Source organism: Argopecten irradians, chromosome 3 (genome assembly GCF_041381155.1).
Source record: "Argopecten irradians isolate NY chromosome 3, Ai_NY, whole genome shotgun sequence".
NCBI classification, from domain to species: domain Eukaryota; kingdom Metazoa; phylum Mollusca; class Bivalvia; order Pectinida; family Pectinidae; genus Argopecten; species Argopecten irradians.
In genome coordinates, this window is record NC_091136.1 from 46,703,986 (window position 1) to 46,729,860 (window position 25,875).

The 25,875-nt window shown below is 36.0% G+C and overlaps 1 protein-coding gene across 2 annotated transcripts; it reads left to right on the forward strand.

Moving 5' to 3' along the window:
- The first annotated feature begins 1,376 nt into the window (after nt 1-1,376).
- LOC138318824 (uncharacterized) lies at nt 1,377-25,530 on the forward strand. 2 transcript variants are annotated; one of them, XM_069261545.1, is made up of 8 exons: nt 1,377-1,413; nt 3,818-5,820; nt 6,410-6,523; nt 8,106-8,541; nt 9,452-9,703; nt 11,073-11,218; nt 19,877-19,982; nt 22,492-25,530. In XM_069261545.1, the coding sequence occupies exons 2-8, from the start codon at nt 3,849-3,851 to the stop codon at nt 22,523-22,525; spliced, it is 3,060 nt and encodes a 1,019-aa protein (XP_069117646.1). In that variant the 5' UTR covers nt 1,377-1,413; nt 3,818-3,848; the 3' UTR covers nt 22,526-25,530. The 2 variants fall into 2 exon arrangements, with proteins under 2 accessions (XP_069117646.1, XP_069117647.1); XM_069261546.1 differs by lacking the exon at nt 1,377-1,413 and adding an exon at nt 1,470-1,719.
- The last annotated feature ends 345 nt before the right edge of the window (nt 25,531-25,875 follow it).

Below are 25,875 nucleotides of genomic sequence, written 5' to 3' on the forward strand. Positions count from 1 at the left end.
AAACCTTATGAAGGTGAAACAATCATTTTCTTTTGCATTTTTGTGTATTTTTGTTTTTGTTGTTGTTTTTACTGATTGATAAGAGATCAAATAACTGATCACGAATAATAATTTGTTGTTGGGAAACAATTTTGCTGCGTCAAACCAGAGATTTGAATAGTATTATAATTATATAAATCTCTGGTCAAACCAAGTATGAAAAATTTGCTGAAATATCACCATTTTTTAGCTTAAAATCTCATTTTTTTATTTCCTGCGTACAAATCACTACATATATACCTCGGTTGAAAAATGTCAATGTTATGACTATTTTTCAATTTTTAGTAAAATTCGAGATGGCAGCCATTGCCGGAAGTTCATCCCAACTTATGCAATGTTAACATTTTGATTTGTGATCAGTGGGTCATAAGGGTTCAGGAAAATATTGGTTCGGAAGTTTGGGGAGGGGGTTGCATGTGAGACCCTCCTAGCCCATGGCCTATATCTCATAGTGAAAATGAAGGCAGCTCAGTGGAAAACATTTGACCAATCACAGGCTAGCAAAGGTTTCCTTTGAAGACTATAAGTGAGCGAGGCCAAACATCAAAGAAATTGGCTTTGATGAAGTAAATTGAAGAGTTTTACGTGCGTGACGGCACATTCAGCCACAGTGTACCGTTATACGGCTCTTTTGGTGTACACCAAAGGACTATATTACCTGTACTGTTCTGTTGCCTCCAGTTAGTCCAGGGGTGTAGAGATCGTAATTAAGTGATCCACCGTGTGATCGGAACCCCTGGAGTATCGAGGATGCAAAGGACCAAACTACCTTACAGAACCTTTAGTTATGCTATGACATATTACAGTTGTGACCTTCAACGCTTATTTTTTGTTTCCAAAACTTAACTTTGTCGATAAAGAGATTTGATAAACAGACTTTGGTCAGCTGATTACCAGTCTAAATTGATCTCAGAAAACTTATAGTGTGTTCAAAAACAGGATGATCGAGTATTTGAAGAACAGAGAAAGTTTAAAAAAAAGTTTTGAAGAATTAAATAAAAAAGAAAACAAAACAAATGGCACTCCTTAGGGCACGATCCAAAATATTCTGCCATGTCTCATGTTGGTTCTTTTCATTTTGTATATCCTTTTTTTTTACATTTACATTTTATTGTTGTTTTTCATTTGTTTATTTTTGTTCCTTATTATCCTATTTGTTTTCTTTTATTTCTAGAAAACATGGTTTTCCTTGGGCTACAAGTACATTAATATTTTCTGGCATCAAGAAATTCTCCAAGTTGATCAAATGCCTAATATATGTATGTTCCTGTTAAAGTTGCGTGCAATGGTAGTGTTCTACCTTAAATAATCCATCTAACAACAGTTATCTTTCTTGGTTTCGTTTCAGGTTGTAAACATAAGATATTTTGACAGGTGAGCTTTAACGAGGTTTTGGCCATATAACTGACCATTACTGATCGTGATGTCTTATTCTATAACCAAATATAGATGTACGAAGGCGTTCCTCCGACTTCGTGGTATAATCGAGAGCTACATTTTACTGTCATGCAGTTCATGTTGATGCATGTTAAACTGGGCTTGGTCATGAAACTGCTGATAAAGGCAAGTTTAGTGTGTTCAGTCATATTTCTATCACTGTCCACGCTGCAGTCGAACAGGCTAGTATTGTATGTGATGCCGTTGATCTACCCATTCCTTGGACACGGTCTTCTATCATTGGTATGACTAGCCTACTGCAGTAATTAACGTGATTAGGCCTATTATGCACGTAACATCATTACGTTACATTGTACAAAATGTACATGTGTATGTTATATTTAGACAACCAATTTTACATGACTCAATGTATGCAGGACCGAGTTTACACTGTAACTGGGCCTATCATCCTACTCCTTAGGTCTATATGACAAAGTCACATACATGTACGTATTTTCTGTTTACTGTTACACTGTATATATCAGGAGGTGATGAAGTCATGGCAGTTACTCCCCTTTGAATAGCAATTGGTCCTTTAGAAGCTTTTCCACAAAATAATGTATCATGCTTTAAACATTCATTACCTTTCCGAAATGACTTTTATTTTATAAAATGGGAATGTAAAACGAGATGCACAATTTTGTAGAGTCACAAAAATTATTAGCTTATCTTTAATGCTACACTTATTATCACTTTCTGAACAATTTAATCAAAATGAATTAAATGTCATTGATGCTCACGCCACATGTATAGCTGACAAACAGTATTTTTTTCTCTAGCAAAAACAGGAGCTAATGAACCAGTATTTTTCTTCAGTTATGAAAGTTACTTGTTTTACACCATTACCACATTGAATAGTTTGAGCTTCTAAATTACTTAAAGATTAAAAAATTCAAAAATAATTAATTGCATCCCGAAAAAGGCTGTAGCTTTATGTCCTATATGGAATGAAATACTGATTGCACATGCACGAAAAGCACATTGTTATTTTATATTATTTTTTTATGTTAATTAGACTTATACAATAACATTTATACACAATTAAATAACAATTATTGTTCATCTGAAATGAAATAGAAACCATTCAATCGCATTTGTAACCAGTTTTTTAGGTCATTTGACCCGAAGGCTACCAAGTGTGTTCAAATGAATGACCTTGATCTTCATTCAAGGTCACAGGGGTCAAATAGGCTAAAATATTTTAAACATTTCTTCTCAAGAACCAGAAGTCCCAGAGTACTGATATTGGGCCTGTAGCATGCTGGGATAAAGGGCTACCAGGTTTGTTCAAATGAATTACCTTGTTCTTTATTCAAGGTCACAGGGGTCAATAAGGCTAAAATCTTTCATTCTTCTTGTGAATAACTAAGAGGCTTAGAGACCAGATGTTTAACCAGTGGCATGCTGGGATGAAGGGCTACCAAGTTTGTTAAAATGAATGACCTTGACATTCATTCAGTGTCACAGGGGTCAAAAAGGCTAAAATCTTAATATGACTTCCTTTCAAGAACCAGAAGGCCCAGGGTACTGATATTAGGCCTGGGGTCAAAAAGGCTAAAATCTTAATATGACTTTCTTTCAAGAACCAGAAGTCCCAGAATACTGATATTAGGCCTGTAGCATGCTGGGATAAAGGGTTACCAGGTTTGTTCAAATGAATGACCTTGATCTTCATTCAAGGTCACAGGGGTCAATTAGGTTAAAATCTTTAAACAACTACTTGTGAATAACTAAAAAGCCTAGAGACCTAATATTGGGCCTGTAGCATGCTGGGATGAAGGGATCTTCAAGTGTGTTAAAATGAATGACCTTGACCATCATTCAAGGTCACAGGGGTCAAATAGACTAAAATCTTTAAACGACTTCATGTAAATAAGTAAGAGTCCTAGAGACTGGATATTGGACTTGTAGCATGGTGGGGACCAAGCTTAGGGACCTTCATTCATGGTCTAATTCATCAAATATATCAGAACTTGAACTTCTCCTATCAAAAGAGTTCTTTGTGTTGCCTTAATTGTTTGCCAATAGTCAGATGACTGTTAAGGCCCATGGGCCTCTTGTTAGATATTCTAATATTATATACAGGACAAAATATTTAGGTATGATGTAAGAGCCAGAATAAACACTCATTGTGCATTATACAGTCTGTACATGAATACAATGATATTTTCAAATAAAATAGTCTGAAATAATGAATTTACAATTACCGCCATCTGCAGGTCTAAATAAACAACAATAGTGATTTTCTCAATTGTATGAATCAGTTATATTTCTCTGTGATTTACGAAGAGTAATGTTCACTTGATTGTATAATTTTCTGAACATTTTTATTTGTTTACAGAGTCAGGTGTCAACTGAATGATCTAAAGACAATGGCAGCTAATGGGGAAGCTGGCGATCCTAACCCACGCTTAGCCTCAGAGGGATCATGTGATGAACCACCTTCAAAGTGTCGTCGAATTGAATCAGCAGGAAGCAACAGTAATTCCACGTCAAAAGTCACGACTAGTGCTGATGAACCGACTCTGAAGAGGTCAGATACGGTAGAGTACACATTGGAGGGAGAGAGTATCACTACTGATAAACATGGAGGGGTGGAAGATTCCAATGGTACACAGGAAGACAACATTGAGAGGAAGTGTAATGACAATGATAACGTTACACAGAGGTTGGAGGTTATGGAAAGTTCTACTTTAAATGGTACACAGGAATATAATTTAGAGGGAGAAAACGAAAATCAAAATGGCACTGACAAGACAACAGAAAGGTCAGAGGTCACAGAAGATAAGTCAGAGGTCACAGAAGATAAGTCAGAGGTCACAGAAGATCATTCAGAGGTCACAGAAGATAAGTCAGAGGTCACAGAAGATAAGTCAGAGGTCACAGAAGAAAAGTCAGAGGTCACAGAAGATAAGTTAGAGGTCACAGAAGATGAGACAAAGGTCACAGAAGATAAGTCAGAGGTAGTGGCTGATTCTACAGTCAATGGTACACAGGAGTATAAGCTTGAGGGAGAAGTAGAGAAGACAGATGAAGCTGCTGAGGACCCTGCAAGGACAGATGCAGGAAATGTAACAAATGATGTACCAGTTGTACCAGCTCTTACTAAAATCCCATCTGTATTAAAAGATGCTGAACTTATAGCAGGAATTGTTGGTGGAGTCGATGTAGATGTGATCTATAACAGACTAAAAGAAAACCGAGGTAACCCAAACCGTGTGGATTTGGTGACCAATGAGATCCTGGAGGAGGCTGGGCAGGCCCTATCTTCCTCTTCTACACAGCAGCAATTGGGACCAACCCCCTCCTCCTTCATGGAAGATTTTGTCTCTGTGATTGACAAGTGTATGGCTAACATGGCTACCCTGCCTATGTCTGCTGATGAGATCCACCGCTTGTTACTGTCTGAGGGGGATCGGGTTGACAGAGTGGATAGGGTTGTCAGTCAGCTACTGACAAAGCATTATAGTTCACTTCTGACCACACGTCAGGACTTCGCTTCTGATATCCAGAAGGTAACCGAAGTATTGCCAGGGGCTAACCCTAATGAAGTATTCCGATTGTTACAGGAAAGGGAGAACCAGGCTGACCGAGTCAATCTGGTTATAAACTATCTAAAAGGTCGGACAGTGACGAGATTAGCCAGGTCAGAGACTCTCCCAGACGACCCAGCCCTCTATAGGGACCCACTGTATAGAGACATGAGGATTGTAGCCAAAGTGTTACCCGATGTAAATCCAGACGAGATTTATGCTTACTTAGAGGCCCACAATTATCAGAAAAATCGGATCCAGTTGGTGATTGAGGAGTTGATGAGAATCGTTCCGACCAGTAGTACACCTAGCTTTGGTAGCAGCACTAATAGTTCATTAGAAGACACTGTACCCACTGTGGGTAGGATTGCATATAACATTGGGGATGAGGTCGACGAGCTGAAGGAAGTATTTCCTGATTGTGATCCCGCTTATCTTTATAACGAGTTAGAGAAACGACAAGAAGACAAGGACCGTGTAAAAAATCTTGCGTGGGCAATGTTTGAAAATAAGGATTATCCCAAATATTTGGATGTAATGAAAAAGAAGCAAAAGGAAACAATGAAGGAACGAATTGAAAATATGACTTTTGACTTGAGAGAATTTATGACAAAGTTTCCCGACCCTTGCGTGACATTTGGAGATAGCACAAAGCTAATGGGGGAAAGCTATCGACACCATGTACAGGCACAGATCAGGAATGATTTCAGAGAACTAAAGACAGGATTTCTGCTGCATATAATGGTACAGAACAAATTTCACTATACAGCCAGCAAAGATAAAATACAGACCTGGATAAAGGATTTGTCTGGCAAGTAATCGACACATACTATAAACATACTTACTTTAACAGTAGTTTTATTTTAGTGCTTTTCGTGCTAAATCATGTAAAGTGCATCATTTTGTATTGAACCACTGAACTGTGCTAATTTATATCCGTGCTAATAAATGATAATTTACTGATATAAGAAGATCTAGACTTCAAATTCATGTTAAGTATAAGATATTCATTTATACCTACACGTGTAATATTGACTGGTTTAAAGGGCAATATACACTCATGTTGCCTGAGGCTGTATTGCATGACTACCCATGCAATAAAGCCTCGTGACGTCACAGCGTCAACAAAATTACTACTTTTTTGGTACAAATTTCACAATATTTTTCAGAAACTAGTCTGAGTATACTTGGGATCACAAAATGTTGCAAAACCCTCGGCAAGCCTCAGGTTTTCAAACATTTTGTAACCCTCGGGTAGAATATCCCTATCCTTCATATCCACATATGAAAGAGTCTTATATTTTTGAGATGTTTGTTTTGCAGTATATGTTTGATTGTGTTACTGAATTGTTTGTAATTAGCTGGTTGTATCATGCTATTGTGGTTACATGTCATTACAGAAGATTCTCTGAAGTATAAACGCCATCCCAGGCCTGAGGAGGCATTACCTGAAGAACCCGATGAATTTTTCTTCTATGAGAAAATGTTTATTGCCCACAAAGAAGAAATTTTAGGTGAGACATCCCAAAGATTTGACGCAAGTGCAGGTCATTGTAGATTATTGATTAGTACTATATAACATGTAATTGTGTTTTAGGGTGTTGTATATACCATTATTGAATATGCATACACTTGAGGTGGAAAAATTCAAAATGTGTTGGGTTTAATCAAGGACGTATATGAGAAGGATAAGTCACACAGGGTTTTGGGGAAGTCCAAGGCAGGCGCTTTTGTGTTTGTGCACTGACCGTGATGTTGGGCGACGACTGATTTTCCTTTGATATCCGCCGGCGCAGCTTTTGATGTAGCTTGCGGGTGCGAGGGTTACCGTCTTACTTTCTGAAGCGGTGCTGTCATTTCATGAGCTGTCGATTTTTTTTAACGAAAATTTAAGACATATCCCCTAAACATTCCGTCTTTAAAGCAAGTTATAAACGTCGTGAAATTTAATAAACTTTACAATGATGTTTCTTTTGACTCGATAAGACAAGTGTTTGTTGAGAAAAACGGTTTTTATTCCCGGTTCATAGGCGTCTCGCGTGGTGTTTAGTAATGTAAAGAGACAGACACGAATCCTTCTCTCTTATAAATCCTTGGTTTAATCAACTCTACCACTATCTCACTTTGATCTGTATACCTTAATTTGACTTGGAACTATGCATGAATAAGATGTTATTCTGCATTTTTAATACAACGGTTAATACAAGGCATGTAGCGTTTGTATTATTGCTATCCGGTTTACTGTTGATTTGTAGGACTTGCCCTACAATGACATCTAGTGATGATCTCTTGAACCATTTCATTCATAAACTCCCATTCATAAATTCAATCCTTTGGACCAATCAGTAGTCATGGGAAGACTGCCTTCTGGTTGGTAGAATACACAGAGTGTTATATAATACACAGCACTATCTAGGTCAACTCTCTGACTGTTGTGCCTGCTGGTGACTCCTCTGTCCAACTTACATAATCTCTGTTAATGATAATTCAAATTGGACTATCTAAGGCTTATAGACCTGAGAGTACCTGAGAGTTATAAAATAAACTAATCAGATGTTCTTTCTGTGTACCTTCAAATAATGTTTTTAAATGATTGTTAAAAACATATCTTAGGTAAAGGCAAGATAACTTATAAGGCTGCCCCCATGTGTGCATGGTGTTACCAAAATAAGTTTATGTGCAACATGAGAAACAAGAGTATAGGATAAAAACTCATTTTTAATGAAGACTTTTGTTTTCTTTTGTAATTTTAAAATCTTTTATTTCATATAGGAACTTTAATTAAGAAAAATGTCATACAAAACATATGTATTTTCTGTGATCAGTTGAATGTTCTTAAAATAATTGATATCAAAGTCTTTCTAATATAGTTTATATATTTTAATTTTGGAAATTCATTTTATTTCATTCTATTTTTCTGTTTCTGCTGCGTTGTATTTGCAGTACTTTGTGTACTTTGATTTATGGATTTGTATGCGATTTTACTGAAGAAATAGTATTTTCTCAAATACAAGTAAGTCAGCATGTGAGTAATACCTGCATGGTTATTAAAGTACTGTATTATTGATTAAATTAGGCCATTATTTTATTTACTAGAGTATCTTGAGGAGGAAAAGAAATCAAAGGAATTAAGGAGATTACAAGCTAAGGAAAATAATGAACTTCTGGAATGTGCTTGTTGCTATGACAATGAATGTATGATCGAGGACATGGCTTCATGTCAGGACGGTCATCTCTTCTGTAAGGATTGTATCAAAAGGTCATCAGAGGTCGCAATTGGAGATGGTCTGTGTGTTTTCCCTTGTTTCACTGATGATTGTAAATACCAGTTCCCACTTCCTGTTCTACAGGAAGTGATGTCACCAAACATGTTCTCCATCTTGTTGAGGAGGATGCAGGAGGAGGAGGTGAAACAGGCGGACATACCAGACCTGGTCAGCTGTCCATTCTGTAGCTTTGCCACAATCATCTCTAATCCTGATGATAAAGTTTTCAAGTGTCTTAATCCAGAGTGTCTCAAGGAATCTTGTAGGTAAGTGTCTTAATCAAGTGTCTCAAGGAATCTTGTAGGTAAGTGTCTTAATCCAGTGTCTGAAGGGATCAGGCAAGTGTCTTAATCCTGAGTGTCTTAAGGAATCTTGTAGGTAAGTGTCTTAATCAAGTGTCTCAATGAATCTTGTAGGTAAGTGTCCTAATCCAGTGTCTGAAGGGATCAGGCAAGTGTCTTAATCCTGAGTGTCTTAAGGAATCTTGTAGGTATGTGTCTTAATCAAGTGTCTCAATGAATCTTGTAGGTAAGTGTCTTAATCCAGTGTCTCAAGGGATCATGAAGGCAAATGTCTTAATCCTGAGTGTCTTCAGGAATCTTGTAGGTAAGTGTCTTAATCAAGTGTCTCAATGAATCTTGTAGGTAAGTGTCTTAATCCAGTGTCTGAAGGGATCAGGCAAGTGTCTTAATCCTGAGTGTCTTAAGGAATCTTGTAGGTAAGTGTCTTAATCAAGTGTCTCATTATGAATCTTGTAGGTAAGTGTCTTAATCCAGTGTCTCAAGGGATCATGAAGGCAAATGTCTTAATCCTGAGTGTCTTAAGGAATCTTGTAGGTAAGTGTGTTAATCTAGAGTGTCTAATCAAGATGTTTTAAAAAATACTGCGGGTCAAGAATATCTGGAGGAATCTTTGCATAAATTTCTAAAACTTTATATTTATCAAGCTTGTCATAAGGATTTTATTAATAAATGTTTCAATTATTGCCAAAGATTCAAGCGTCTTAACCAGGAGAATCTCAAGGCATTCTGCAGGAATTAACTTGCCTGAAGCCAGATTATTTCAAGGAATCCTGTTTGTATGAGTGTTGTTGTAACCAAGGCTATAATATTTGTTATTATTAAATATTCTGTAATCTCAGTAAGCTGAAGGTTAGGTGATAACGTCTTGTTTCAGACTTTGTAGAGAACCTAACCATGTTCCGCTCGGATGTAACGAGATAGAGAGACAGGGAGAAACAAACATGAGGACATATATCGAGACTTGTGTGTCGGAGGCCATGCTCCGGCAGTGTCATAGGTGTCAGAAGAGGTTCTTCAAGGAGTATGGTTGTAACAAGATGACCTGTACATGTGGGGCATCTCAGTGTTACATATGTCGAACACCAGTCGACGACTACGACCATTTTGATGACGACGATGAAGAAAAGTAAGGGCTGTTCCAGCAAAACATATATGGTAGGGGGGAAGGCAGGGGGAAGGCACTTTGAATTTGGGAGACTCACCGATAGAAGCGATTTTCAATTTTGTTGACCCCCACACATATCTATTTTTTGTGAATGAGACCATGGCATAGAAGCGCTTTAATTTTTAATTTTGGTCCAACATCTGTTTGGATTTACATATTTTGATTTCTAACATCACTAAAGAGTCCCAGGACAAAGTTGCACGGTATATGATGCTGTGAACTATTGTTCGATGTGATGCATCTATTCCTAAATTTGTATAAAGGTGCAATCCTCGTAGAACCAGCGGAAATTCTACTAAAGATACCGAAGTGTTTCACAAACTTAATGCAAGAGACATCTTGACATTCACACTTACGCTTGTGAATTGCCACATTTTCCTCTACTTAATACCAGTGAATTTAAATAAATATCTGTTGATGACAACAGTATTTTGCCCATACTAATCCATTGTTTCTCTGTACCATCGACAAGTTTGAATGAAAATAATATGTTTTAGATAAATATTCTGTCAGTATTATATCAAAACACCCAGAAATTAAAACATTTAAGATGAACAACACATTAAATATTGTCAGAAATTAACATTTTTCTCAACAGTTATTTTTGTAGTCAGGATGTCTGACAGCAACAATATAAAACACAAATTTTGCATTTTATTTAAAAAAGTGCTTCAGATAGACCCACCCACAGAAGTGATTTTATTGAAACACCACCCTGGCACAGAAGTGATATAATTTTGAACCTACCACGGCACATACCATTTTCTAAAGTGCCTTCCCTGGGTGCCATATATGTTTTGCTTGAACAGCCCTAAGTTAATGCTAACTGAAATGTGCTGTTACAAAAACAAACTCTGAAGACGGTTGGCCTAGCCATCCGAAACATGTAAACTAATAAATACCCTCAAATTCACGGAATCTTTGGCGTTAATGCTCCATCCTTCTTCATACTTGTAATAACAAACTTAATAATGATGGAATTTGCAAAAGATTTATTGTTATTGACCATACAACTTAACTATTTCTAAACAAGAGAATTCCAATATTATGCCAGCTTCTAGTTGGAGTTAAGAGCTAGATTTCATAAATACATGTGTTCTTGTCAATGACCTTGTTCTACTTCATAACTTAAAGATACATATTAAATGAATTAGTATAAGAGCATACTTTTAAATGATTTAATCCACCAATCCTGTATGTAATGATCTATGTATATGGTAAAAATTTACATATTTTATATATTTTAAGGTGGCAATCAATTTTGTCATTCTCATTACTGGTGACAAAATGTATTATCTTATTTCAAGACTACTGTTGACGTCAATTCCAGGTGTAGCTTGTATTCGAACCCACGAGAAATGCATATTGCTGAGATGAAAAAGGCTGTGGCAGATGGAATAGAGAAATACAAAGCTGAGCACCCAGAGGCAGCGGACGTCACCCTCAAATATGATGCCGAGAAACACATAGAAGAGTGTAAGGTCTTTAGGGACTTTGATCTGTCCCTGTTAAATATGACTTCATTGTTGAAAGTTTGATGTAAAAATACAACTAAATCCAATATGCAAATATAATTTTTCATCTCATTTAAGCTTTTCAGATTAGGTGATAATAATATGGCAGTCAAGTTTGGTGTAAGGGGGATGAAACAAGGGTCCAAACCCTGGCATCCCTCTAATTTGCTGGGTAATAAAATTTGAAACTGAAAAATAAGACAGTTTAGGAAAGGACAGGATGTAACTGGTATTTTCAGCAGAGCATCACTAGCATCCTGTTATATGTACATCACTAACATGTTATATGTACATCACTAACATCCTGTTATATGAACATCACTGACATCCTGTTATATGAACATCACTAACATCCTGCTATATACACATCACTGACATCATGTTATATGTACATCACTGACATCCTGTTATATGTACATCACTAACATCCTGTTATATGTACATCACTGACATCCTGTTATATGTACATCACTAACATCCTGTTATATGTACATCACTGACATCCTGTTATATGAACATCACTAACATCCTGTTATATGTACATCACTGACATCCTGTTATATGTACATCACTGACATCCTGTTATATGTACATCACTGACATCCTGTTATATGTACATCACTGACATCCTGTTATATGTACATCACTGACATCCTGTTATATGTACATCACTGACATCCTGTTATATGTACATCACTGACATCCTGTTATATGTACATCACTGACATCCTGTTATATGTACATCACTGACATCCTGTTATATGTACATCATGACATCCTGTTATATGTACATCACTAACATCCTGTTATATGTACATCACTGACATCCTGTTATATGTACATCACTGACATCCTGTTATATGTACATCACTGACATCCTGTTATATGTACATCACTAACATCCTGTTATATGTACATCACTGACATCCTGTTATATGTACATCACTGACATCCTGTTATATGTACATCACTGACATCCTGTTATATGTACATCACTGACATCCTGTTATATGTACATCACTGACATCCTGTTATATGTACATCACTGACATCCTGTTATATGTACATCACTGACATCCTGTTATATGTACATCACTGACATCCTGTTATATGTACATCACTGACATCCTGTTATATGTACATCACTGACATCCTGTTATATGTACATCACTGACATCCTGTTATATGTACATCACTGACATCCTGTTATATGTACATCACTGACATCCTGTTATATGTACATCACTGACATCCTGTTATATGTACATCACTGACATCCTGTTATATGTACATCACTGACATCCTGTTATATGTACATCACTGACATCCTGTTATATGTACATCACTGACATCCTGTTATATGTACATCACTGACATCCTGTTATATGTACATCACTGACATCCTGTTATATGTACATCACTGACATCCTGTTATATGTACATCACTGACATCCTGTTATATGTACATCACTGACATCCTGTTATATGTACATCACTGACATCCTGTTATATGTACATCACTGACATCCTGTTATATGTACATCACTGACATCCTGTTATATGTACATCACTGACATCCTGTTATATGTACATCACTGACATCCTGTTATATGTACATCACTGACATCCTGTTATATGTACATCACTGACATCCTGTTATATGTACATCACTGACATCCTGTTATTGTATATGTACATCACTGACATCCTGTTATATGTACATCACTATGACATCCTGTTATATGTACATCACTGACATCCTGTTATATGTACATCACTGACATCCTGTTATATGTACATCACTGACATCCTGTTATATGTACATCACTGACATCCTGTTATATGTACATCACTGACATCCTGTTATATGTACATCACTGACATCCTGTTATATGTACATCACTGACATCCTGTTATATGTACATCACTGACATCCTGTTATATGTACATCACTGACATCCTGTTATATGTACATCACTGACATCCTGTTATATGTACATCACTGACATCCTGTTATATGTACATCACTGACATCCTGTTATATGTACATCACTGACATCCTGTTATATGTACATCACTGACATCCTGTTATATGTACATCACTGACATCCTGTTATATGTACATCACTGACATCCTGTTATATGTACATCACTGACATCCTGTTATATGTACATCACTGACATCCTGTTATATGTACATCACTGACATCCTGTTATATGTACATCACTGACATCCTGTTATATGTACATCACTGACATCCTGTTATATGTACACATCACTGACATCCTGTTATATGTACATCACTGACATCCTGTTATATGTACATCACTGACATCCTGTTATATGTACATCACTGACATCCTGTTATATGTACATCACTGACATCCTGTTATATGTACATCACTTACATCCTGTTATATGTACATCACTGACATCCTGTTATATGTACATCACTGACATCCTGTTATATGTACATCACTGACATCCTGTTATATGTACATCACTGACATCCTGTTATATGTACATCACTGACATCCTGTTATATGTACATCACTGACATCCTGTTATATGTACATCACTGACATCCTGTTATATGTACATCACTGACATCCTGTTATATGTACATCACTGACATCCTGTTATATGTACATCACTGACATCCTGTTATATGTACATCACTGACATCCTGTTATATGTACATCACTGACATCCTGTTATATGTACATCACTGACATCCTGTTATATGTACATCACTGACATCCTGTTATATGTACATCACTGACATCCTGTTATATGTACATCACTAACATCCTGTTATATGTACATCACTAACATCCTGTTATATGTACATCACTGACATCCTGTTATATGTACATCACTGACATCCTGTTATATGTACATCACTGACATCCTGTTATATGTACATCACTGACATCCTGTTATATGTACATCACTGACATCCTGTTATATGTACATCACTGACATCCTGTTATATGTACATCACTGACATCCTGTTATATGTACATCACTAACATCCTGTTATATGTACATCACTGACATCCTGTTATATGTACATGTACATCACTGACATCCTGTTATATGTACATCACTGACATCCTGTTATATGTACATCACTGACATCCTGTTATATGTACATCACTGACATCCTGTTATATGTACATCACTGACATCCTGTTATATGTACATCACTGACATCCTGTTATATGTACATCACTAACATCCTGTTATATGTACATCATACATCTGTTTATGTACATCACTACATCCTGTTATATGTACATCACTGACATCCTGTTATATGTACATCACTGACATCCTGTTAATATACATCAAATCACATCCTGTTATATGTACATACATCACTGACATCCTGTTATATGTACATCACTGACATCCTGTTATATGTACATCACTGACATCCTGTTATATGTACATCACTGACATCCTGTTATATGTACATCACTGACATCCTGTTATATGTACATCACTGACATCCTGTTATATGTACATCACTGACATCCTGTTATATGTACATCACTGACATCCTGTTATATGTACATCATACATCCTGTTATATGTACATCACTGACATCCTGTTATATGTACATCACTAACATCCTGTTATATGTACATCACTGACATCCTGTTATATGTACATCACTGACATCCTGTTATATGTACATCACTGACATCCTGTTATATGTACATCACTACACTGACCTGTTATATGTACATCACTGACATCCTGTTATATGTACATCACTGACATCCTGTTATATGTACATCACTGACACTGTTATATGTACATCACTGACATCCTGTTATATGTACATCACTGACATCACTGACATCCTGTTATATGTACATCACTGACATCCTGTTATATGTACATCACTGACATCCTGTTATATGTACATCACTGACATCCTGTTATATGTACATCACTGACATCCTGTTATATGTACATCACTGACATCCTGTTATATGTACATCACTACATGTTATATGTACATCACTGACATCCTGTTATATGTACATCACTGACATCCTGTTATATGTACATCACTGACATCCTGTTATATGTACATCACTGACATCCTGTTATATGTACATCACTGACATCCTGTTATATGTACATCACTGACATCCTGTTATATGTACATCACTGACATCCTGTTATATGTACATCACTGACATCCTGTTATATGTACATCACTGACATCCTGTTATATGTACATCACTGACATCCTGTTATATGTACATCACTGACATCCTGTTATATGTACATCACTGACATCCTGTTATATGTACATCACTGACATCCTGTTATATGTACATCACTGAACATCCTGTTATATGTACATCACTGACATCCTGTTATATGTACATCACGACATCCTGTTATATGTACATCACTGACATCCTGTTTATATGTACATCACTGACATCCTGTTATATGTACATCACTGACATCCTGTTATATGTACATCACTGACATCCTGTTATATGTACATCACTGACATCCTGTTATATGTACATCACTGACATCCTGTTATATGACATCCTGTGACATCCTGTTATATGTACATCACTGACATCCTGTTATATGTACATCACTGACATCCTGTTATATGTACATCACTGACATCCTGTTATATGTACATCACTGACATCCTGTTATATGTACATCACTACATCCTGTTATATGTACATCACTACACTACATCCTGTTATATGTACATCACTGACATCCTGTTATATGTACATCACTGACATCCTGTTATATGTACATCACTGACATCCTGTTATATGTACATCACTGACATCCTGTTATATGTACATCACTGACATCCTGTTATATGTACATCACTGACATCCTGTTATATGTACATCACTGACATCCTGTTATATGTACATCACTGACACATCCTGTTATATGTACATCACTGACATCCTGTTATATGTACATCACTGACATCCTGTTATATGTACATCACTACATCCTGTTATATGTACATCACTGACATCCTGTTATATGTACATCACTAACATCCTGTTATATGTACATCACTGACATCCTGTTATATGACATCACTAACATCCTGTTATATGTACATCACTGACATCCTGTTATATGTACATCACTGACATCCTGTTATATGTACATCACTGACATCCTGTTATATGTACATCACTGACATCCTGTTATATGTACATCACTGACATCCTGTTATATGTACATCACTGACATCCTGTTATATGTACATCACTGACATCCTGTTATATGTACATCACTGACATCCTGTTATATGTGTCTACATCACTACATCCTGTTATATGTACATCACTGACATCCTGTTATATGTACATCACTGACATCCTGTTATATGTACATCATATAACATCCTGTTATATGTACATCACTACATCCTGTTATATGTACATCACTGACATCCTGTTATATGTACATCACTGACATCCTGTTTATATGTACATCACTGACATCCTGTTATATGTACATCACTACATCCTGTTATATGTACATCACTGACATCCTGTTATATGTACATCACTGACATCCTGTTATATGTACATCACTGACATCCTGTTATATGTACACATCACTGACTGACATCCTGTTATATGTACATCACTACATCCTGTTATATGTACATCACTGACATCCTGTTATATGTACATCACTGACATCCTGTTATATGTACATCACTGACATCTGACATCACTACCTGTTATATGTACATCACTGACATCCTGTTATATGTACATCACTGACATCCTGTTATATGTACATCACTGACATCCTGTTATATGTACATCACTGACATCCTGTTATATGTACATCACTGACATCCTGTTATATGTACATCACTGACATCTGTCACTAATCCTGTTATATGTACATCACTGACATCCTGTTATATGTACATCACTGACATCCTGTTATATGTACATCACTGACATCCTGTTATATGTACATCACTGACATCCTGTTATATGTACATCACTGACATCCTGTTATATGTATCACTACATCCTGTTATATGTATCATACTGACATCCTGTTATATGTACATCACTGACATCCTGTTATATGTACATCACTCACTGACATCCTGTTATATGTACATCACTGACATCCTGTTATATGTACATCACTGACATCCTGTATATTATACATACACTGACATCCTGTTATATGTACATCACTGACATCCTGTTATATGTACATCACTGACATCCTGTTATATGTACATCACTGACATCCTGTTATATGTACATCACTGACATCCTGTTATATGTACATCACTGACATCCTGTTATATGTACATCACTGACATCCTGTTATATGTACATCACTGACATCCTGTTATATGTACATCACTGACATCCTGTTATATGTACATCACTGACATCCTGTTATATGTACATCACTGACATCCTGTTATATGTACATCACTGACATCCTGTTATATGTACATCACTGACATCCTGTTATATGTACATCACTGACATCCTGTTATATGTACATCACTAACATCCTGTTTTTATATGTACATCACTGACATCCTGTTATATGTACATCACTGACATCCTGTTATATGTACATCACTGACATCCTGTTATATGTACATCACTGACATCCTGTTATATGTACATCACTGACATCCTGTTATATGTACATCACTAACATCCTGTTATATGTACATCACTGACATCCTGTTATATGTACATCACTGACATCCTGTTATATGTACATCACTAACATCCTGTTATATGTACATCACTAACATCCTGTTATATGTACATCACTGACATCCTGTTATATGTACATCACTAACATCCTGTTATATGTACATCACTAACATCCTGTTATATGTACATCACTGACATCCTGTTATATGTACATCACTGACATCCTGTTATATGTACATCACTGACATCCTGTTATATGTACATCACTAACATCCTGTTATATGTACATCACTAACATCCTGTTATATGTACATCACTGACATCCTGTTATATGTACATCACTGACATCCTGTTATATGTACATCACTGACATCCTGTTATATGTACATCACTGACATCCTGTTATATGTACATCACTAACATCCTGTTATATGTACATCACTAACATCCTGTTATATGTACATCACTGACATCCTGTTATATGTACATCACTGACATCCTGTTATATGTACATCACTGACATCCTGTTATATGTACATCACTGACATCCTGTTATATGTACATCACTAACATCCTGTTATATGTACATCACTGACATCCTGTTATATGTACATCACTAACATCCTGTTATATGTACATCACTAACATCCTGTTATATGTACATCACTGACATCCTGTTATATGTACATCACTGACATCCTGTTATATGTACATCACTGACATCCTGTTATATGTACATCACTGACATCCTGTTATATGTACATCATCAAACATCCTGTTATATGTACATCACTGACATCCTGTTACATGTATATGTACATCACTGACATCCTGTTATATGTACATCACTGACATCCTGTTATATGTACATCACTGACATCCTGTTATATGTACATCACTAACATCCTGTTATATGTACATCATCCTTATATACATCACTAACATCCTGTTATATGTACATGAGCATCACTAACATCCTGTTATATGTACATCACTGACATCCTGTTATATGTACATCACTGACATCCTGTTATATGTACATCACTGACATCCTGTTATATGTACATCACTAACATCCTGTTATATGTACATCACTAACATCCTGTTATATGTACATCACTAACATCCTGTTATATGTACATCACTGACATCCTGTTATATGTACATCACTAACATCCTGTTATATGTACATCACTAACATCCTGTTATATGTACATCACTAACATCCTGTTATATGTACATCACTAACATCCTGTTATATGTACATCACACTACATCCTGTTTATATGTACATCACTAACATCCTGTTATATGTACATCACTTACATCCTGCTATATGCACATCACTAACATCCTGTTATATGTACATCACTGACATCCTGTTATACGTACATCACTAACATCCTGTTATATGTACATCACTAACATCCTGTTATGTTATATGTACATCACTGACATCGTGTTATACGTACATCACTAACATCCTGTTATATGTACATCACTTACATCCTGCTATATGTACATCACTGACATCCTGTTATATGTACATCACTGACATCCTGTTATATGTACATCACTAACATCCTGTTATATGTACATCACTGACATCCTGTTATATGTACATCACTAACATCCTGTTATATGTACATCACTAACATCCTGTTATATGTACATCACTGACATCCTGTTATATGTACATCACTGACATCCTGTTATATGTACATCACTAACATCCTGTTATATGTACATCACTAACATCCTGTTATATGTACATCACTACTAGAATTGTAAATATAATGTTGCTTGTGTCATGTCCCGTACTGTTTGGATAAAAAGAAGGGTATTTATATTACACATATTTATTGCTTTGTTGTATTACTACAGTGGCCCAACAGTTTAAAGATGATGAGGACTATGATCCAGATGGAGGTGACAGCGATGGTGACGATAACGAGAATGGATCAAATCCCGACCTCAGTACGGATGACGAGTAAGTATACAATGTCATTAAGGTGGTCAAATATGTTCAACCTCCCGTGAAACCTTTACTTACTGGTATAAATTCAAACTTTTAGGTATTCTGATCTTGCAGAATTTATTTTGGAAGGAGGTTTATTCCTTATGGATATTATTTGTTATTACATAGAGTATGGGCAGTGTCTGAATTAAAGATAAAACTTTATTGGTAAGGACTAAATTGTTAGCTGTAATTAGCACTCAGGGCACTTAAATAATTAGGGGCCGCGGTGGCCGAGTGGTTAAGATGTCCCGACATATTACCACAAGCCCTCCACCTCTGGGATGCGGGTTCGAATCCCATGTTGGGCAGTTGCCAGGTACTGACTGCTGACCGGTGGTTTTTCTCCGGGTACTCCGGCTTTCCTCCACCAACAAACCTGGCACGTCCTTACATGACCCTGGCTGTTAATAGGACGTAAAACTAAAACAAACCAAACTTTAATAATTGTAACAAAGGGGGAGCTTTTTAATGAACCAAAATGTAAGTTGTGGATGAAAAAAGTCAGTCATATTTTAAATCTTTCTGTACTCATGGTACATTAATCTGTTAATGTAACAGTAAACATGCATGTATAAGCCTTTTATCCTTTGAGACACATTATTGTGTCGTGAATCACATATAAAAAACTTGAATTCATGTAACATGGGATACAATGCTGATGTTAGAGACATCACACATTGTAAAACATTGTTAAATCCATGGAAAGAGTGCGTTTATTGAATTTCAACTCTTTCTCCACAAAAGGGAAGGGGTGCTCAAAGGGGGATGGGCGCTAAATACTGTGAATACGCAGAAAGATAGTATTACCATGCCTTGGATTGAGCATTTTTCTTTCTGTTCTTCGCCGAAATTATGACTTATGTTTTAAGACATTGACAATATATTCATAATACAATTTTACAAGAACTGAGCAAGTTTAATCAGTGGTATAGTCTTCATTGTTCAGAATAATATAATTAGGTCACCTGAGACGAAGTGTCAAGTAACCTATTCTACGGTAATCGCCTTTTGTCCGTCGTCCGTCGTGTGTTCGTAGACAATTTACATTTTCGACTTCTTCTAAAAAACCACTGAAGCAATTTCAATAATAATTTGCACAAACCTTCTAAGGCATAAGGCTAATCAAAATTGTGAATTATATGACCCCCACCCCCCAGGGGGCTGTGGGAGGGGCCAAAAGGGGTAAAATTCACTAAAATTTCAAAAATCTTCTTCTCCACTCACAGATGTGGTAGAATCAAATACTCTTCATAGATAGAAAGGTCTAAAGGCCCTCTACAAAAATTGTGAATTATATGACCCTGGGGTCTCATGTTTCCCCCTGGGGAGGGGTCAAGTTTACTATAGTTTATATAGGAAAAACACATTTATGAACGTTATTTGCTTACTTTTCATAGGAAATTAGTCAAACTGGGTTAGAATTTTTAGCCTGAGATAGCATTTTATCGTCATATCCATATTGATCCTGGCCGGCCCCCGGGGGTCTTAGGGGCGGGGCCAAAATGGGTCAAAAAGGCTAAAACTTCAAAAATCTTCTTCTGAATTCACAGAATCGATGGAACCAAATACTGGTCAAATATTGAAATGTCTTCAGGCCCATTACAGAATGTGTGAATTTCACGGCCCTGGGATCTCAGATTTTCCCCTGGGAGGGAGTCAAATTTACTATAGTTTATATTGGAAAAACACATTTATGAACATTATTTGCTTAGTTTTAATAGGAAATGAGTCAAACTGGGTTAGAATTATTAGCCTGAAATAACATTTTAACACCATATACATATTGGCCCTGGCTGACCCCCAGGGACCAGAGGGGTAGGGCCAAAATTGATCAAAATGGCTAAAATTTCAAAAATCTTCTTCTAAATTCACAGGTTTGATGAAACCAAATAATCTTCATAGATTAAAAAGTGAAATTTTTAATATCACTGACTTCTAGTTTGGTTTTGTTGTTTAACATTGGCAAAGCAAATTGGAATTTTAAGCTTCAGGTTTGGTAACATAATACACTAACTATCAAAATGAAAAACAAAAAGATAAAAATTCTAATATGAAGATTCAACTTTAAAGTTTATTCTAATTCGTAAATACTTTTTATAGATTTGAACCAACTTTGCATTGCTCTTTCTGTGTCAGCACTCAGGTGACCATCAAGGCCTCTTTGGCCTCTTGTTATATTTGTCTTTGATGTATAATTTAGACTAGATACTGTTACATGTGTAACAGTTGATAACAAAATCTTCTGTCTACCATCCCTGCAAAATACGACAAAAACACATTGTATTCATTTTTTTGATTAGTTAGTTCAGTACCTGTTCTATGATAATAAAATATATAGCAGCTAGAACTTCAGGCCTTATTTATTAAAACCAAGAATTATTAATTACCGACATAAACCTATGTATGATGTAAGATGTTATGTAGGCTTATAGTTCTGTATTGAGGATTTATTCAAATTATCTGGTTCATTTTATTTCAGTGACAATTGGAAAGATACAGATGATGAGTTATAAATGAGACATCTAGAACATTTGCTTCACTTTCAAAGTGCACAGAGGTTTTTGAAATGTTAACTAGTATTATTTTAACACTACAGTGTATGAAAAGGTAAAGATGAACATGAAAGTCATATCATTAATACTTTTTTATAATGTGCCATATCACTGTACCAGATATACTTCAACAGAGTTTGAATGTTTCTTTTTGAGGCTAAAAATGTATACTTCTAAATTAATAGGCAATAAAACACTAGTAGTATTGTCTTTGGAACTGATTGATGTTCACATTTACAAAAATGTTAAGAGATAAATATTATGCAACATAATTATCAAAAAATCGACTAGCTATATATTGGTACCAAATAACTTAATTACAATTACATGTGACAAATATGTATACAATTATTCACACATACACACCAAAGTTTTTTTGTTTTGTTTTTTTATTTTGAAGTTTGATTCCATCTGGAAACAAAAGCATAATATTCTCAAAAAACTTTTTGAAAAACATTCCACATTAAATATATTTCTTAGTAATTTGGTAATATCACAGTACCCTTGCGTTAAATTAGATGAGCAGTGTTGAAGATGTCCCAACATGTTACAAACCCTCCACATCTGGGTCATGAGTTGTAAATCACATGTGCGACAGTTGCCAGGTACTGACCACTGGTCGGTGTTTTTTTTATAGTCATCATGCTTCGTCCGTCATCTGCTGCGCGCCGTCCGTAAACTTTTCATTCAAACAACTTCTTCTCAATAATCAAAAGGCCCAAAGTACTCATATTGGGCCTGTAGCATGCTGGGATGAAGGGCTACCAAGTTTGTTCATGGGGCCTCTTGTCTGCACCATCAAACCTGGCATGTCCTTACATGACCCTGGCTGTTAACAGGACGTAAAACTAAACAAACCAAACCCTATTGATAGTATATGTTTAATTAACTCATGCCCAGGTAAACTGTTTCTTTATTTAGGTCAAAGGTCATAATATAGGTAAATGACACACTATACATTACGTACATAAAATCAAATCTACGACCAAAAAGGACAGTAATTGTGAAAGATCAACTTTTTTTGTCAAAGCTAGGTTACGATTAAAATGAAGTCAGTACACCTGCAACAATGCCTCGGTCAACTAAATGTACACAAATGAATACATAGCTAGTCTTAAAGTCATGTGTAGTTCAAAAGTCAAAATTAACATTTTAGATTGTGTCACTTACCTTTTAGTACATGACTCATACTCTGTTTCGCCTCACCATGACCCAGATATGAAGTTCCAATGAAGAATTACTATAGAATAGTAGAAAAAAAACAATCTATATAAGATTTTGATGTGTTTAGTAGTCCTGCAAATTAAGTTGGTAGCATATCGGAATGAATTTTTTTGTAGTCATTTGTTGTGTTATTAGTTATGGTTAGTGTTAATGGATTTAGCCACAGAGATCTGGCACAAATTTTTTACCGACAAACATATTATATACTGTTGGTAAAAAAATTGTGCCAGGTCCCTGTGGATCTAGCCATTTTTGTAAAGATACAAGACACACAATGCCCGGTGATGTAGCTGCCATTTTTGTACATATGGTGTCAACCAAACAGCTACATGTGTAAAAGGAGCGGGTCGATGTGACTTGTAAATAGTGTTAAATACGGTCTCTGTCACTCAGCTGACGGAGCATGCTTCTTTGGCTCAGTCGGTAGAGCCGTAGATTTCCACGCCGGAGACCCGGGTTCGATTCCTGGTCGGGGCACTCGACAGGAATGTGTATTTTCCCTGTTCTTCTACATTGGCGCCCAACTAAATAACCCATGGTAGGTGGTTAAAGATTCTCGGGTTGAGATTTAGGAAATCTCAAGAAAAACGGGGAGTAGTGTAAAAGGAGCGGGTCGGTGTGACTTGTAAATAGTGTTAAATACGGTCTCTGTCACTCAGCTGACGGAGCATGCTTCTTTGGCTCAGTCAGTAGAGCCGTAGATTTCCACGCCGGAGACCCGGGTTCGATTCCTGGTCGGGGCACTCGACAGGAATGTGTATTTTCCCTGTTCTTCTACACATGTAATTTACATGTAGAAAATAGAAGACTAACAGAGGTCTGTCTGCAAGTGATTGACAAAGGAATGATCAGAGATGTATACCAGGATTTATGTATAGGTATATTCTACAGGGAAGAGTGTAGGAGTTAAATTACTCAGAGTGCATGTTTCTGTTGAGGGAGAAGTCTGGTTCAAATGGTCATGGGAGGTATTTGCATGTGAGCAGATGAATTCTGTACAAACATATATATAGAACATGTTTAAGCAATAAACTGGTACCAAATTGGACATTCAGTTGATATGAATCCCATCCAGAAGGAAGATAAATAGAATGGCGCCCGTTAGGGCACTATGAATATTTATCTTTCTGACAGATGGGCTTCCTATCAACTGTATGTCCAATCTGGTAACAGTTTATTATTTATATTTCCATTACGATCATTCAAATTCAAAACTATATACGTATATCTTTTGAATTTCCCGTTTGCGCTTGTGTTGATGTCACCAAGTTCAATAAAGAGAACAGCCATAGCATCAGCTTCTGAATATAGTTCAACAGAAAATGGTTTGAAACAAGCAAACAAATGAAAACTATGCGATGATATTTTTCAATACATGCTATTTTGTCAACACAATAATATTATTGGATTTTGAAGACCACACAACTTTAAAACCACTTTTAAAATTATTTTAGTGACCGTTATGTATAGGAGTAAGTATACATTGTATATATTGACCGTGACGCGGGGTTAATGTTAAATATTCATACGCTTGACCAGGTTGGAGTTCATAGCCTGTTATTGCCCATCTGGTTTTATATAGATCAAACGGGAAACTGAAAGTAGAATGGAAATATATCAAAATGAAAAGATTTAGCGGTAGATTTTTAGATTTTCATTATACATATTCATATATTTCATTTTTATGTGTACAAAAACTTTAATTTCAATTTTAGTGCAAATAAATTTATATTTGAAATCATTGAATGTTTCTTCTTTTTATTTCAGTCTTTACCAAATCTTTCAATACTCAAATCCAATTTGATGGAAATATCTAATTGTGTCAATTTTGTCAGTCAAATCATCTATCAAACAGCAGATTCGAATTCACTATTTTTGTATGGGGAAAATAGCTACCTGTCTAAATATATGTTTGTTATATGTGAGCATAATATCATGATTTTTCAAGAGAAAACGAGGTGAATTTTGCTCACAAAATAATGACTTGTCAATCGATGCCTTCCTTCATTATAAGGAATATAAGTAGTATATATATAACTTGTCAAGCCTTGTCTAATCCAGATCACTCTATATATATTCTGGCATGA